This window comes from Belonocnema kinseyi, chromosome 10 (assembly GCF_010883055.1).
Source record: "Belonocnema kinseyi isolate 2016_QV_RU_SX_M_011 chromosome 10, B_treatae_v1, whole genome shotgun sequence".
NCBI classification, from domain to species: Eukaryota; Metazoa; Arthropoda; class Insecta; order Hymenoptera; family Cynipidae; genus Belonocnema; species Belonocnema kinseyi.
Genome location: NC_046666.1, coordinates 31,203,199 through 31,221,792, shown reverse-complemented (window position 1 = coordinate 31,221,792; position 18,594 = coordinate 31,203,199). Strand labels below are relative to the sequence as shown.

At 28.9% G+C, this 18,594-nt stretch overlaps 2 protein-coding genes across 3 annotated transcripts in view; both read right to left on the bottom strand.

Moving 5' to 3' along the window:
* Window positions 1–18,594, bottom strand: part of LOC117181551 — a 79,657-nt gene that overhangs the window by 31,990 nt on the left and 29,073 nt on the right. The window lies entirely within an intron of this gene.
* Window positions 9,466–14,532, bottom strand: LOC117181553 (trypsin delta-like). The gene is made up of 2 exons (XM_033374374.1): window positions 14,309–14,532; window positions 9,466–10,242 (listed from the first exon to the last, which is right to left on the bottom strand). The coding sequence occupies exons 1-2, from the start codon at window positions 14,364–14,366 to the stop codon at window positions 9,512–9,514; spliced, it is 789 nt and encodes a 262-aa protein (XP_033230265.1). The 5' UTR covers window positions 14,367–14,532; the 3' UTR covers window positions 9,466–9,511.

Here is an 18,594-nt window from a genome sequence, read left to right as displayed (position 1 = left end):
AAGTGGCCTAAAACGGATGATGCCTATGCAAATCCACAGTTTTAGACACCAATCGGCACAAAAATTTGGCACACATATTCTTTGGGATCCCGGACAGATCGCATTGTGCAAACCTAAATTCTACGAAAAATACTTAAAATGGTATGCTGATTCAATTCCACTATTTCATGTCTAAACCTAATATCAATAGAAAACATGTAAATTACATTGAAAGGAATAAAAAATTTGGCTTTTAAACGCGTAGTTGATTCATAATTTAAGTTGGTCTTAAGTAATAAAAAGTTCTTCATCATGCGTTCTACATGTTTTTTATAACTTGATACCAGTTTCTTTGAATTTTCGACTGTTATATTAAATAGATAAATCAGATGATTGTAAAGGATGTTGAGGTTGTATACGTTGAGGTTGAAAAGGATATAGAAAAAGAATAATATGGAGACCTCGTGGGCACAAAATTTGGCGACATCTTTACGACATCGTAACGACATCTTTCCGACAACTTTACGACATCCTATGTCCATGTCGTTAAGTCGTCTTTATGATATCGTAAATATGTCGTATGATCTGACGATGTTTTTACGATATCGTAAAGACACTGTAACGACATGGACATATGATGTCGTAAAGTTGTCATAAAGATGTAACAATGCCGTAAAGACGTCGCAAAATTTTGTGCCCCCTGGGGAGATGTAGTACAGGATGAGGTACAAGAAAGGATATCATAAAGGACAGACGCATATTTAGGTTCACTCAGAGATAGAAAAATATTGATATGAATAGATGAAAGGGAAGCATGATGAAGAGAAGAGGAGATTGAAAAAGATACACAGGAATTTAGATTAACATTAACGTGAGTGGATAAAGGATAGGATGAGATAGAGAAGTGAAGATTATAAAATATACAAAGGGAATTTTGATTGAGAGGGTAATAAAAAAAGATTACCGTAAAAAGATGTAGTAAAGACTGTCCTAAAGAGGAGGAAAATGAAAAATAGAGACGGAAATTTAAATTAACCGAAATTAGAAAACATTGTCATAAATAGATAAAGAAGAGGATTGAAAAAGGTAGCCGTATATTGAGGTTGAAAAGCAAATAGGAGAAGAGGAGATTATAAAAGATAAAAAAGGAATCTAGGTTAACAGAGATAGAAAAATATTGATATGGACATATTTAAAAAAATTAACAACAAAATTCAAGGCATGTAATCGCATACATCTTTAAATGTATTTACTTTGTTACCAACAATCCCCTAGTAATAAAATAATCCAAATTCTAAAATTGTCGAAATATGAAAACCCCGAATTATTTATTTATTTACTCAAATACAATAATCAAATATTAATATTAGGGAACTTTTTGAAAATATATATGTTTAAATAATGGTTTAAATATAAAATAATGCAATAGTTTATCGGATAAAAGTTGTATAAACGAATAAATTGAAATAGGTATTTTGTAATAAAAAAAATTTTTATACACATTTTTAAATAAGCTCTTTATCTAGAAACATATTTTTTTAATTAAGAGATCCTACTTCGGTAGATATTTTTAACCCGATTACGTAACCTTTTTAATTACATGTATTTCTCAGGGTGGCCTGCTGAACTAGGAAACCAGGAAAATCCAGAAATGATCGGGAATTTTTTGGAGACTAGGAAAAGCGGAAAAGGCAGTGAATTCATTTTGTTAAGTTTATTTGTTGACTTTTTCAATTATGAAACCATTTTATGATATAAATTATGAACATTTTTTAAAATGCAGTTTGAAAGATTTATACAGTACAGAAAGAAAAGAGTTTGAAATAAATATTTGTTGACAAAAAACTTCTGTAAATAAAAACTAATTATAATTTTCAAAATGGAACTATAGTTCAAGAATTCGAAATTCAACTGAATTCTGAATATATTTTAACATTTAATAATTTACAGGTATTAACGTTATAAATTTGTACTATTTCCATTTAATTCAGTAGGTAAATAAATACAAACGTCCGATTAAAAACGTATTAACTATATTCAACACTTTTATTAGATTTTAAATAATATTAAAATATTGTTCCAGTCTTAAATATTTCATTTTTAACACATTCAAACTAAAATTTTGTAATTAAAGAAAATAAAAATTGTTCAGGAGCTTAATACTTTTGACTGTTTATTTAGAATAAACATTTATAAAAATAGAATATTCACAACGAAACAATTTGAAACAGAAAGCCTTGAATCCCTAAAATTTCACAGAGCTAAACTTAAACTTTGAACTTTACAATGTTAATTTGAATTCATCTATTTTAAAAGCATGTCAGCTGAGAAGCAATACAACTTTACAGGCTCCGAATCAAGCTGATTCCCACACTTTTCTGAAAAATCTTTTGACGAGCCATTGATTCTGAATCCATTCTAAGTGAGGAGAATCACCGATTCCTAGAGTGAACGGCCCCTCGCCTGTTAAGTGTAGTTGTCACTCACATGCGGTTAGATACCATTTTTAGGTTATGTTGTTATGACACCGGCGCCAATAATTGGCGGCCATTTTGTTTAGTCTGACAAATGAACCAAAAAATGAGATCAAATTGATCCGAATGGAAAATCATTATGATCTCGAGAGTCAAATGATCGCTGGAGCAAAATGCTCAGCAACTAAATTGGTCCTTTTTTTCACAACGGTCCTTAGTCATGGCCCAGAGTCAAGAAAAACCATCTTAGACCGAGAAAATGAATTCGTACAACATTTCGCTACGAACGCTTTCTTTACGCGTTTCCGGTATTTTACCTATATTAGGTTAGTCGCACTCAAAAAACAGTTCTAGTGAAAATTACTGGACGCGTCTGGTTAAAAAATTTCTAGTTATTTTAATCCGAAATTATGGTTAATATGATAAGAAAATTCTAGTTAATGAACCCTGGTTGATTTTTTCTGGTTAAAACTGTTCTGGTTAATATTTCTGGTAACAGAAGTGTCGCCATCTTTTGTCGATTTCCAGAAATATTTATTTTCTCTCATTTCATTTTGCTGGATGTGTCAATTGACTTTTTAGCGTAAATGTCCAATACTCGAACAATCGCGATTTGTTAATTGTATTTTCAGTTATATAAGTGTAAACCGTGAATTTAGTTGTGTTATAAGAAGAAATTGCGTGTTATATGTTTAAACATTAGTGCTACAGGAATATTTCCAAACCAGGCACACATTTTTTGGGTGCCTTTGAAAGTATTTTCTAAAATATTAACATTGTGAAAATAAATAAAGTGAATGTTCGACAATGTGGGCACTGAAAAAGTGATATGCATGTATTTGATGTAAAATCACAAACAAAATAGTCTTAAAGAATAGTTTCCGAAACAGAACGCATTAACAATACGCTACTTTTTCTTCGAGTGTTCCCAGTGGGCACAAAATTTGACGACCTCTTTACGACATCTTTACGACATATTTACGACAACTTTACGACATCCTATGTTCATGTCATTAAGTCGTTTTTATGATATCGTAAATATGTCTTATGATCTGACGATGTCTTTACGATATCGTAAAGACAATGTAACGGCATGGACATAGGATGTCATAACGATGTCGTAAAGAAATCGCCAAATTTTGTGCCCACTGGGTTGTATCTATCGCCATTTATTACTGCATATTATATTCACCTATAGATTATAGCAACCGAACCTTTCTTTGCGTGCAATTTGTTGTCGGAAACTGTTGTTCGACTATTTTTTTTAGGAAAATGTAACATGTAGTCCTTTTAATTTCAGAGGGGGTTAGAAAGACTCCATGAAGTTAGAAGAGTTTTGAAATTCATTAAACGAAAATCGACATCTACCAGAATATCCGGTTGAGTTTAACGGAACATCTGGTTAAATTTACCAGAACATCTGGTTATGCTGACCAGAACGTTGTATTCTCAAGCTACCAGAAGACTGTCTAGTAAATATTTCTAGTTAACCTAACCAGAACTTCTGGTTACATTTACCCAAATTTCTGGCAACATTAACCAGAAAATTGTCAAACAAAAACTTCTGATACTTTTAACCAAAATTTTTAGTAAGGGCATATTTAACACTATATTCTAGTTGAATTAACCAGAATTCTGGTTTATCCAACCAGAATTTTTTTTAGTGCATAATCTTCTTATTCCAAAATTTCAAACTTAATTTAAAAAAAATTAATCTGCTATATAATCAGAGTTGGTAACCTTACCGACAGTAGATGAACCCTCCAAACAATAAAAAAAATATTTCATTTAAACTTTTTTTTATATTACTGTCTTTAAAATAGGAAATTTATGAATTTAATATAAAAATTATTTTTCTAAAATATATAAAGTCCATTTACTAAAATAAAATAATAAAATAATAATATTAAAGAATTTTTCGAAAATACTGATTGTTCTTTGAATTATGACTTGGCCGTGAAAAATTGAAAAACAATGCTCCTCAAAAAAAAATTTTTCTCCCTAAATTTTCTCCACAAACTTTGCAGGATTTAGTTCAGCACTGAATAATTTTTAAATTCCTTTTTAATTTTTTAAAATTAAAAATTCGATTTTCAAAAATTTTTGTTTGTATTTTTGTTAATACAATCCATATTTTTGAAGAAAGCTTTCTATTTAGAAATATATTTTTTTCAATTATTAAAGCATATGTCGTCGACTTTCAGACAATTGAATCAGTCAATGGTCTGGAAGTCATCGAAGTATGATTTAATTTTCCATATTCGTTGGTTTTACACAGATGTAAAAAACAAAAAGAAAACATGGAATTTTATTATTTATGATAGTTGACCATGGAATATAAATAATAAAACGGTCCGAAGTGAATAAATGAAAATAAAAATAAGAAAAAAGAAATAATTACACATTTAAATCGTTCAAATTTTAGAATTTGTAATTATAAGCATTGACAGTTAAAAATTTTCCTTTGTATACCTTTTAATTGAGTAAACTAATAACTAGCAAAATCAGAAATTTTCAAAAGAGCCAAAAGAACTCTAGAGAATCAAAATAAGTTTCTGCAGATGAAATAAGAGTTTACAATCGAGCTGAAGTATTGACGAAGTGAGGTCGAAAATGTTACATTAAAAATTGACCTGGGTTTCAGAAAGTCGATTTAGAAGTTGACAATCTCAAAGTGACAGTAAACTTAAATTAAAGCAGACTTAGTTGACAAATTAAAAATTTTTCCCTCCAATTCACGAAAAGTGGGTTTATAATTAATTTAAATTAAGAAACATCATTGTATAAACAAATTATTATTTATAAAATTCTCTCCTATAGTAATGCTAGATAATTGCGGTTTTTTCTGAAATTTTTTATTTTTTGTCCGCTGTCGACTCTGTGACGTAATAGTTAATGCAGGTTACCGATCAACATTTTGAAGCAATTCAGTTTTAATTTGTAACTATCTTCTCTATCTTTTTCACGTTTAAAAGAAAAAATATCATATTTAGCATTATTTTTTTTTATCTAATTTTTATTTTTTGCACTAGCGTTTGAATTCTTTCTTTAAAATGATCGTGTTTCATAGTTTTTATTATTTCGAATTAAAACTTGTTTTAATTTTTATTTTAGGGCATTTTGATTTGTCTTAATATGTGAATTAGAGATGAAAATACTCATTCCAAATTATTCTAAATAACATCAGACTGCTCTAAATATTTTTTTTTCTGAATTACCATGTTGCCTAATTTTCATTTTTTCAAGTTATCATTATGTCAGTCTTTGTTTTTCGTATAAATATTGGATTAATTGTTATTTTCCCTAATTACTATTTTCTCCCATTTTCATTTTACCGAATTGTAGTTTAAAATAGTTTCTCTTATTCAAAATTTTTATTAATTTAATCGAATTATTCTCATTTTCTTAAAATTATTCTAAATTCACTTAGTTTTATTTTATTTATTTGAATTTTTTTATTTATTGATTTTTTCAGTTCTATTGCATTCCGTTCAATTCGCCCTATTCAATTCAACAGATATTTTTTAAATTAACATTTTTTTCAATTACTCCAGAAGCTATAAAAATAAAACCGTATATAGAAGCAATAGGTGACACAAATTTCAATTTAAAGAAAAGATAAAAAATTGGCCATTTTAAATTTAAGGCATTTCAGAATTTATTTAAAATTCGATACGAAAATTAAAACTTTACAACTTAAATTCTGCTACATATACTCATTTAAAAAAATTATTTTCAATTAAATAACAAACGCAGTTTAATTTTTTTTACCAAATTGTTGCATGTTTAATGCAAAAAAAAGGAATGTTAAATAAAATTGATGAATTTCAATCAAATGTATTTTTAAGAGCCTAGTTCAACTTTAAACCAAGGAGCTAAAATTTTAAGCTATAATGGTGAATTTTCAACTCAAAAATGGAATAGTTAATTTTTGAACTAATAAATACTTTCATTTTAAATAAAAAACTGTTTAATGTAGTCCAAAATGCGAGTTTTTAACAAAATACTTAAATGCCCAACTAAAAAAAAATACATTTTAAACGAAATATTTTCTTTTTTGCCGAAGAAAAGTATTTACAACAAAGGAGGAATTTTTAACAAAGTACATACATTTTAAAATTCATGATTAAATTTTGCAAATTTTGTGTACCATTTTCATGAAATTCTTTATATAAAAATTAATAAAAAGTAATTTTTCATTTAAAAAAATACAGTGAATTTACTACAAAATAGTTGAATTTTAATAGTAAAGTTTTCTACGAAATTATTAAAAATTTCAAGCCAAAAAGAAGAATTTTTTACAAAACAGATTAATTTTTCACTTAAATGTATGAATCTTGATTTAAAAAGTTAATTTTAAATCAAATTATGAATCCTTAATAAATAAAATTAATTTTTAAGGAAGTACCGCCTTGGTGGAAATTTGAAACTTTTAAACCAGAAAAGGAATTTAAACCAAAAAATCAACTTTTTAATTTAAAAAGTTAAATTTTCACCACCAATGTAATAGCTAAATTTCTATTTGAAAAATGAATTTCGAATTACGAAAACAAATTTTATACAAAATAATTTAATTTTCGATAGAAAAAAATTAATTTGCACTCAAGAAAATTAATGTTCAATTTGAAATTGTATTTTCAAAAAACGGTTAATTTTTTAACAAATAAATTAATTTTTAGCTAAAAAAGGCACCTTTTGAACTAGAAGTAGAATAGTAAAATTTCGAAGAAAAATTAATTTTCAGTTATAAAAAATTAATTTTTAATTTAAAATACTAATTTTATGCAAAGCAGTTGAATTTCCCACCAAATTGTTGAATTTTTAAGACAGAAAGCCAAATTTTAAATCAGAAAATATGAATATTCTACTAAAACGTTTATTAAAAAACATTGAAGTTTAAAACAAATAGTTAATCTTCAGTTTGAAAAATAAAATTTCAAGAAAGTAGTCTAACTCTTAACCAAGTAGTTGAATTTAACATTAAAAACATAAATTTACTACTAAAAATTCACACTCTTATTAAAAAATGGATTAGTTAGATTTTCAGTTTAAAATATTCATTAAAAAAAAAGAATTTTTAATAAAAGGAATCAATTCTCAACTAAAATAGTCAATCTTGAAATAAAAAACCTAATTTTTAATAAATCTGTTTAATTTTCGACAAAATAGTTGAATTCTATACCAAATAGTTAAATTTTCGAGTTGTAAATACGAATTTTCTACAAAAAAGTGTGATTTTCAACGCAAAAATGTTAATTTTTAAAAGGATCCTTACATTTGAAACCGAACATTTTTCAATAAAAAAAATTCATTATTAGACTTTTGAACTGTCAGGTATGAACATTTAACCAAAAGTAGTTGTAATTTCTTACAGTAAATAGGAATTTTAATAATTTACATAATAAAGGATACTAGTTTAAATAAACATTGTAACTAGTTCCTATTACTTCTAAAATATTAGGTTAGAAAACTAGAAGTTTTTCTCAGAAAGCATATTTAATTTTTCATTACACATTTTTTATTTATTTCAGACTACAAACTTTTAAATTTGTATATTTCTAGTTAACCTAACCAGAACTTCTGGTTACATTTACCCAAATTTCTGGCAACATTAACCAGAAAATTGTCAAACAAAAACTTCTGATACTTTTAACCAAAATTTATAGTAAGGGCATATTTAACACTATGTTCTAGTTGAATTAACCAGAATTCTGGTTTATCCAACCAGAATTTTTTTTAGTGCATAATCTTCTTATTCGAAAATTTCAAACTTAATTAAAAAAAATTAATCTGCTATATAATCAGAGTTGGTAACCTTACCGACAGTAGATGAACCCTCCAAGCAATAAAAAAAATTTCATTTAAACTTTTTTTATATTACTGTTTTTATTTATTTCAGACTACAAACTTTTAAATTTGTACTACACCATATTTGTCGGACATAGAAACAGTTTATGTCCTGAAGACATAATAAAATTGTAAGTTTCCAAAACCATTTAATCCAGATTCAACATAATTTTTGAATGATCCCTTATTTGTTTATTAATTTCATATTATTTAGTGAACTTATTATTATTACATTTAATATTAATACTAATATCACTGGTTACTATAGTAATATTATTAAGTAAATTACAAGTACACTGGAACTTGCATTTAATTCCGACTTTGACCATTGCTTTCAGTGGTCTTTAAATTAAATCCAGATTCGGAATCAATACTTGGAACGCAGTAAATTCAGAGAAATTAAATCCAAGTTATAGTGTAATAATGTTACACGTATTAATAAAGTGACATACAATTTTCTACTGACAAGCAACCGTTTACAATAACATTTTTTAAACTTCCCAGCTAAAAATTGCTTTATGGGAACCTCAAAGGATTCTGGACATGTTCTTAGAAACGATTCTGCACAGGTAACCTTGAAGCTATCTGTGTAGGAATTTGGGAAAGAGAACCGTATATAATCATGCAATGGAACCTGCATCAGAAAAGGGATTATTAAATGATCCAGTATAGGTTCTCTGTTAAGGATCCTGTACAGGATCATTCAAAGTTTAGCTTTCATTCAGGTTTATTTGAAGGATCATGAGAGGTTAGTTTGCAGGATCTTGTACAGGTGCCTTTGCAGGTTCATGTACGGGTTGCTTTGCAGGATCTGGCACAGGTTCTTCAGCAAGATCATGTACAGGTTGTTGTATAGGATCCTGTACAGGTAGCTTTGAGGGATCATGTACAGTTTCCTTCGCTGGGTTTAGTATCTTAATGATTCCAACCATAGAATACATTTTTTTACAGTGTACTAATAATTCTGATCCTAGTACACCAAACTCTCGCTTTCAGTCACCCCGTTCTCGGTCTTTCTGGAACTGCTGGCTCACGCAGCTTCTCAGGGAAGTAGAACGAGAGGGGTTGCGACATTATGTATATAAAAAAATATTCCAATTGGAAACGAGTCAGGCGGCCCTCACTGTTTACGTTTCTATCACCCCAAAATCAGTCCAAGGCCATTTGAAGGAAACCCCCGACACTTGGCTGAAAGCGAGAGTTTGGTGTATTTAATCCTGCATTTCTAGCTGTTCGTATATGTAATAATTTATCCATGATATGTATTGCGCGACTTCAGTATAAACCAGAGGACCATGCCAACATACTGATTCACCCCAGATATCTATTCCTACTTGAGTACCATTAACCACTAAAGGTCCACCGAGATTGCCATGACAACTTTTTTGCCGCGGATTTCCGGTACAAATTTGGCCCTCAGGAAAGGGAACACTTTCGTAATACCTTGCACATTCCACTTTGTCCCATAATTCTACCCTTACTGCTTTTAAAGAAGCAGAAAGACCTTCAGCCCTTCCCCATGTACTGGCTGTACCATAAATGTATGCTGGAGTTTCTTCTTGAAAAAGAGGAATTATTGCAATATTTGGCCCTAATTTAAACGGCTTATTCACTTTAATTAAAGCAATGTCGTTTACAGTTGCTAAACTATTTTTCGCTAATTTCTTGTAGCTACTGTGTCGAATAATATGTGTTGCCTTGTGCAGACATCCACCGAATTCTCCATTTGGTGATCCTGCTCGTATTTTTATTGGAAATACTTGTTGAGTTTGATGAAAACATTGAGCTGCAGTTAGAACAAATCGGCTTGATACTATACTGCCAGAGCAAATTACAAAAGAGTATCTATCCTCGTTCACTTGAAACACAGCCACATGGTAAGGCACAATTCCTGTTGTTACACCATCAGCTATAGCTGTTCTCGTAGCTGGCAGCATTGTATCTGAAAGAGATAATCTCTCTTAAAAAATATTTTTCCACGGCCGCCACTTTTTCAAGAATCGGCCATTTTTTCAAGAATCGGCCATTTTTTCAAGAATCGGCTGCTTTACCTCAATTATTAATATCGCAGTAATTTCCCGATATACTATTTATTTGAAGTTGGATGAAAACGCTGCAAACAATTAAAAACTACAATTATCCAACGACGGATAATTTTTATCACGAGGCGGATAAAAATGATAAATTGAAAACGACAATTATCTGACCACGGATGATATTCATCTGCCTCGTGATTTTCTGCAGCGTTTTTATTCAACTTCAGGTAAATAATATCTCGGTGATCAACCGTGGTGTAATTGATTGGAAAAACTGCAGAGTCAATCTCCGATATTTTATTTTCAGAGATAATCCCCGAGATATTATTAATTTCTAGTTTGATAAAAACGCAGAAAAGAATTGAAAACTACAGTTATCAAATGACAAATAATTTTTATCGCGAGATGGATAAAAATTATCTATCGTAGGGTTTTCATTTAACTCGGGATACGTAATATATCGAGGATTTACTGTTTGCAGCGTTTTTATTCAGCATCAGATAATAATATCTCGGGGATTAACTGTGGTGTAATTAATTATAAAAACTGAACAGTTAATCCTCAAGATATTATTTACCGCAAATTGGATAAAAAAAGCTGCAGCATATAATTTTCATCCATCTCGTGATCAAAATTATCAGACTGTGGATAATTATAGTTTTTAATCGTTTGCAGCGTTTTTATCCAACTTCAGATAAATAGTATTTTAGCGAATAACTGTGGTCTAATTGATTAGAAAAAATATCATAAACAATTCCCGATATATTATTAATAGAGATAATCCTCGAGATATTATTTATTTAAAGTTGGATAAAAACGCAGAAAAAATTTGAAAACAAAAGTTATCAAATGACGAATGATTCTTATCACGAGGCGGAGACAAATAATCTATCTTAGCGTTTTTATTGAACTTGAGATAAGTAGTAACCCGGGGATTTACTGTTTGCAGCATTTTTATCCAGCATCAGATAATAATATCTTTAAGATTTAGTGTCTACTTTTTTTTTAATCACACCACAATTAATCCCCAAAATATTAATATTTGGAAGTTGGATAAAAATGCTGCCAACAATTAAAAACTACAATTAGCCGACGTGGGATAATTTGTATCACAACGCAGATCAACATTATCCGTCGCAGCGTTTTTATCCAACTTAAGATAAATAATATCTCAGGAATTTACTGTGCAGTTTTCTATTCAATTAAAAGTATAATTGATTAGTAAAACTGCACAAAAAATCTCCAAAATTTTATTTGCACCTTTAATCCCCGGGACATAATTTATTTGAATTTGGATAAAATCGCTGCAAACGTTTAAAAACTACAATCATTCGACGGCAGATCATTTTTATCCTCAGGCGAATACAAATTATCCGTCGCAGCGTTTTTATCCAATTTGAGATAAATAATATTTTCAGGATTTATCGTGCAGTTTTTATAATCAGTTGCACCAAAATTAATTTCCGAGAAATCATTTATCTAAACTTGGATAAACACGCTGCAAACCTTTGAAAACTACAATTATCCGAAAGCCGATCATTTTTACCCGCCTCGAGATAAAAATTATCTGCTTTCGGATAAGCGTAGTTTTCTAACTAACACTGTATTTCCAGATTCTTATTGCGCGTTAGGAGCGCGGCACCCTTCGTTTGCTAGTTTATGCGCGCGAGTGTTGGTTCCTGCGCTTCGCGCTTGATAATTTATTTACCTCGCGCTACGCGCTCGGTTTTTCTGATTTTCTCACATTTGTGCGCAGGATTTTTAAAATTAAAGCTAAAAGCAGCCAAAACTGTCATTTGGTTATTGTGAGTTCTCTTTTGTTAAAGCTCCTTCTGCTTCAACGAACACATTCTCATTGCATATCTCGGGCTGCTTATTTAGATATTGCAAAATAAAATAAAAATTTTATTTTTAGGGACATATTCATAATATGCAATGGCATTGAAACAAAAGTATGTTCATTCTCGCATTGTTCTAATTAAAAAAGAGCATGTCAAATTTAAAAAAAATTGTTATTAAACTCGTCTGTCCTCGGATTTTCATTTATTTACAGATGAAGGCGCTGAATGTTGCAAATATAAAACGTCTTATCACAAGGAAATGTAAAATAAATTTTTGGATATTTTTGAGAATAATAATTTTTCTTAACATTTTTTTGTATCCCGCATAAGTTTAACAAACTCAAAAAAAATACCCTGAAATACCCTGAAAAATACCGATAAGGATCCACATCTGGAGACGGAGATCTGTTGGTTTGTAACCAAATGTAAGTATTTTATTTATGGATCCTAAAACCATTAATAGCACCAAAAAGAAGAATCTTTTTATTAAAAAAGATCAATAAAACTCTGCAAGAAAAGATAAGTATAAAAAAATTTCCGTTAAAAAAGGTGCTTTTACAGGCCTTTTGAAAGTATTAATTTTTACACCTTTTTTCATTTTTCTTTATTTTTCATATTTAGTATGTTTTGATTGGTGAACGAAATTTTTCATTTTTTAAAAAGCGTAATCATAATTAAAAGAAAAACTGTACGTCTTTTAAAAAAATCACTGATGACAAATTTATAGCTCTTTTTTAATGAAGAATTTTGACTTACTATTTATTTATGTAGCTTGTGTGGTTTGTCAAAAAATTTAATTTCTTATTCATAATGCTGCTTTCACGAATAAAGCAAAAACTATGTGCCTTAAAAAGAATAGATTGATAACAAATTTGTAGATTTTTTAGGGTGCACGATTTTACTAGATCCAATTTTTTCATATCTTGGATAGTTTGACCGCAAAATGAAATTTTTGAATTTTCATTATTTTGTATGCGATCCAAATTTCAATTTTTGACTTTTCGACCAAGTTTAAAAAGTTGTTATGATATGCTGCGTTATTTTGCTTAAAATGTTTATTTTAACTGTTTAAGATGTTTATAATTATAAAAACAATTTATAAAACAATATTTTTATTCATAAGTCTGTTTTTATTAGTTTTTACTGACAATTCCTTCATTTAAGAGATTCATTCAGAGATAAAAATCATATCATTCAAATGAACAATTTTTCCGTTGTATTTGTAAAAATATTGTTAAAAATAAAATAAAGTAATTGGCTTTCTTAAATAATTGTTGAAAATAAAGATCAGAATTTTTACAAAAAAATTACAAACAGTTTTGAAAAAAAAGTGATATCGAATTTTTTATATTGAGTTATTTAAAGGTAAATTAAAATTATTTGATATTGCCTTAGAAGATTTCCAAAATGAATAATACAAAATTGGAATCTGAAAAGCATTTTTATATTTAAATTTCAATATCTCAAATTCTTAAAATCCCTTTTCCTTTTTCAAATTCCCATTGCCCATGCCTCTTCACCAATCCCATTTTGAAAATAAACATAATTAAAGAACATAAAAATATTATTAATAAGGTTACATTTTTTAATTACACCATGCTTTTGGGTTTTGAACATTTTTGGAATTAGAATTAAAAATAATTTATATTTAAAAAATGTAATAATCTGCAGTCTTCCTAATTTAATGCAATGGTCCTTTAAACTTTAAAAAAAAAATCTTGGCTAAAATGAATTAGTTACAGAAATAAAAAATTGAAGGAAAGTTTTTATATTAGTATTTAATTGCAATTTTTACTGAATTTTCTTTTTAACTAGACACATTTATAGGTATAATTTTTTCACGAGGGATATTATTTTTATAAAAATCTTTATTTTTATAAAAATCTTTATTTTTAATCTGGATTCTTATTTAAGCATTATAAAAATTAATTTTAATTATGTTTTGATAACGCATTTAGAACTGAATCCAACAACCAATTAACGTCTTATATCTTTTGGGTCAAAAGAAAAAAAAATACTTTAACTGATTGGAAAACATTTTTGTTTCGGAAAGCTTGTTCGAAAAAGATATTCTAAGTTAATGACAAATATATTTTTAATAAATATATGTAATATTATTAACAAAACTCACCATGGTGTACTGTTGACACCACCACCAATAGGGTAAAAAATAATAAAAATCTAAACATTGTGCGAATCAAAACATGTCTACAGAATAATTTTTTAAGTTCTCTAAACTAACTCATATAGCGTACTGGGTCTAATCTTCTGGCGTCTTGCTTAAATGTAGAAACAATGACTAAGATTTGATGATTCAAAGACCTATACAGGAAATTCCAATTCTTGCCAAATTGAAATGAATCATAGCACAAAATTATAGAGAAAATATTTGAGCCTATTTAGGAAAAAACCCATTTCTTCTGGTAAAACCTGAAAAAGTTTTGAATTTGTTAATTAAAATTGTTTAAATAACAACCTATTATTTTATAATAAAAATACGTCTCAGGGCATAAATATAAAGAAGATAAACTCAGTTTACTTAGAGGAAAAAAAATGAAATCTTTATAGTGATTATCGACCAAGTTATACATTTGTTAATTAAAATTGTTTAAATTGTTTAAAAGTTCTTGTCTATTACATGCAAATTATAATACAGAGCCATAAGGAAAATATTTTAGTCGATTGTATGTAAAAGCGATACCTTTCTAGGGAAAACTGGCAAATTTTTGCCCTTGCTCATTTGAAATTGTTTAAATAATAAACAATTCTGGCTAAATAAAAATATATTACAGTACATAACTATATGGAAGATATACTTAGTTTATATAACGAAAGAAGCGAAATATTTATAGTGAAAGTTGACAAAGTTATGCATTTGTTACTTAAAATTAGTTTAAAGAATGAACAATTCTGACTTAATGGAAACTGACAAATTTATGTATTTGTTAATTGCATTTTTTAAATAAAAAATAACTCTTACATATTAAAGTTGGGTCATAATTGCAATGAACCACTGAAAGGATGACAATAGTCGAATTTGCAAAAGAAATGCAGTATATTCACTAAATAATTGCCAATATGTGAATTTGTTTATCAATTTTGTTTAAAAAAATAACATCGAAAAAAAATTTAAATTAATAGAAAAACAAGGCAAGTTGCACTATAATGTTTAATGCTTTGATAAATAATGGATTGACGTGCAAAAATATATCAAGAAAGTAAAAAAAATTTTTTTGCTCAAGATTAACAAAAAAATTGATAGAAAATCGATTTTGTTAATTTCAGATCTTTTTTTTTTTTTAAATAGGTGTAAACAATAGGGAGCAGGTGTTGAAAATTCTAAACCATATTCAGAAAGGTGCTTGAAAATTTTTAAAAAGAATCAAGTGAATTTTAAATAATTTTTTTTATTCACAGGATTTTCAAAAATACAAGGACTTTTCGATGTTCAAAAGAGATTAGAAAATATTTGATAAAATTTGGGAAATCTCTTAAAATTTTTTAATATTCCAATTCTGTTTGGATTTTAAAAAATTCATAAATATCTTTTAAAATGATTCGAAGTTTTCATTTTTCTTTCATTCTTCAAAATTCATTGAAAATTTTTCTTTTTGAATAAAATTCAAATCATTTTATATAAAATTTTTTTAATGAAAACTTTTCTTAAATAATTGGAAAAAAAATAATTTTTTCTTTTCAATGACCCTATTACTAAAAAATTATTGTTTAATTTCGTTTTCATTTATCAATTTTCTATATCACACAACTTTAAAGGCTTGCTAAAGTAAACGAAAAAATTAATAGGGGTAGATTAATTTATTATAGCAGGAGAGCGTGGTCCTTAGTGGGCACCCCCTGGACATGAGAGGGCACCTAATTTTTTTCGTTTAAATGCAAGAAAAAGGGCAGTTTATGTAAGTTTTTAGAAGGAAATGGACAAATTTAAACCAGTTACAATAAACAAATAATAAAAAATATTTTTAACATTTATTTATAGGAAGAAAACATTTCTCCATTGCAATAATAAAAATCCTTAAAACATGAATCTCAAAAAGAAAGAAAAAATGAAAATCCAAACAAGAGACAAGTGACATGGAATTGAAACAAAACAAAATAAAGTAACACAAATAGCAAAACTAGCAAGAAAAAGGTGCCACCTGGTTGGTGCCGACTCAGAACTACTACGACCCAGTGAGCACAAAGTTTGGCGACGTCTTTACGACATCGTTACGACGTCTTTACGACAACTTTACGACATCGTATGTCCGTGTCGTTAAGGTGTCTTTACGATATCGTAAATAAGTCGTATGATCTGACGATGTCTTTACGATATAGCAAAGATACCGAAACGACATCGACATAGGATGTTGTAAAGTTGTCATAAAGATGCCGTAACGATGTCGTAAAGACGTCGCTAAATTTTGTGCCCACTGGGGAATCTTTACATATTTCAGGCTATTACACTCACGAAACCAGTGGCGCCAATCCTATTTAAAACAGGTCGGGCGGATCTACTTCAGGCAGCCCCCCCCCCCTAAGTTTGAGAAAAAAGAATGCTATGAGAAAAAAACAAGAGCGTGGAAACATATTTACTTCCTCAGGCACTTGTGAAACAAATAAATTCTTGAAATACGTGAATAGCACGCAAAAATTTCAAACATCAAATTAAAGGATTTTCTTCTAGCTTAATTTAAAAATAAATAAAATTTCGCATAAATATTAAATACTTAAATTGTTTGGACTTGAATGATATATTTTTAGCAGTTATTCAAAAATTACATAAGATTCTGCTCAACGGCACTAACCCCGAGGGTTATAATCCAGTAGGCACAAAGTTTGGCGACGTCTTACGACATCGTTACGACATCTTTACGATAACTTAACAACATCCTATGTCCATGTCGTTAAGGTGTCTTTACGATATCGTAAATAAATCGCATGATCTGACGATGTCTTTACGACGACGTAAAGACAGCGAAACGACATGGACATAGGATGTCGTAAAGTTGTCGTAACGACGTCGTAAAGACGTCGCAAAATTTTGTGCCCAGTGGGAAACTTCTACTGGAACTCCGAGGAACGCGAGGATGCCGGTTTAACGAAAAGTGCCGACTTAGGACCACTCTCCTCTATATACTTTATTTAGAAGATAAAAATTGTATTATAAAACAATACTGATTTTTTGAATGAGCACCTCATGTGAAATGATGAAGCATTGTCCTTTTAGAAGACTCGTTTTTTTGCAATGGTTTGTTATCTTTAACAGCCCCTTCTTAATTCACATGTTTAATTTGTGGGTTTGGAGTTATAACAATACATTCTTTCTTAAATAGGCATTTTGAAAATAATATTTGAATAAATTTCGAATTTTTGATTATAATGTTAATTTTGAAACAAATATGCATAGCAATGTTATTTGCTTAGAAATAAAAGAAAAATGTGCTATACTCCCTATACTCGATTCTACACTTTCTTTTAATTTATCCAGAATTTTATCATTTTTAAAGTTTAAAAATCGTTCAAATCAAACAATTTAAATCATTCAAATATAAAATATTTCTACCTGGGTTTTGATAAATTAGATAATTTAAAATTGAAGCAATTCCGAATTTGCTGTGTATAAGGTGAAAAATCTTACATTAGATTTTGAAAATTTTTACCGGATATTTTATAAACAATATCAATACAAAAAAGAGATAATTACTAAGTATTCTTTTAGATCAACGTTGATAAATAGTTTTTGCAATTTTATCTATAAAATTAAGTGTTTAAAAAAATGTGGTAATTTTATTTATTAATTTTTTATTTTTAAATTGCACTTTGGAGCAGATCAGTGACAAAACATTTTTCTTACTTTTTTTACTTAAAATTCTTTAAAGCATTAGTCTTACAAGTTCTTAAAGTTCTTTAAAATTTTGAAACTTTAATAAATTTTGCTCTGACAAAAGTATTTTACTGAGATATTTTTAGAAAACATTTCTTATTCAAAAGAAAAGCTAAAAAAACTAAGATTATTATTACGCAGGTTAATGAAACAGTGGATGGTTGATCCTAGATGAATCTGTAGTACATGCGGAGGAGGAACTGTCTGTGGTTGATGCGTGCCAGGGTTCCAGTACTTGGGGAGGTGAAAAAGTAAGTTGTTAATTCGTACTGGAGCTTTAGGAGGCAGGGAGTCGGACCAGTGAGTAGTGGATGCGTGCTAAATTTTCAGTAGGCGAGCACGTATAAAGTGTGTTTGCTAATGTGTGCAGGAGTTCCAGTAAGCAGGGTAATGAAACAGTTGATGGTTGATCCTAGATGAATCTGTAGTATACTCGGAGGAGAAACAGTCTGTGGTTGATGCGTGCCAGGGTACTTGTGGAGGTGAAAAAGTAAGTTGTTAATTCGTACTGGAGCTTTAGGAGGCAGGGAGTC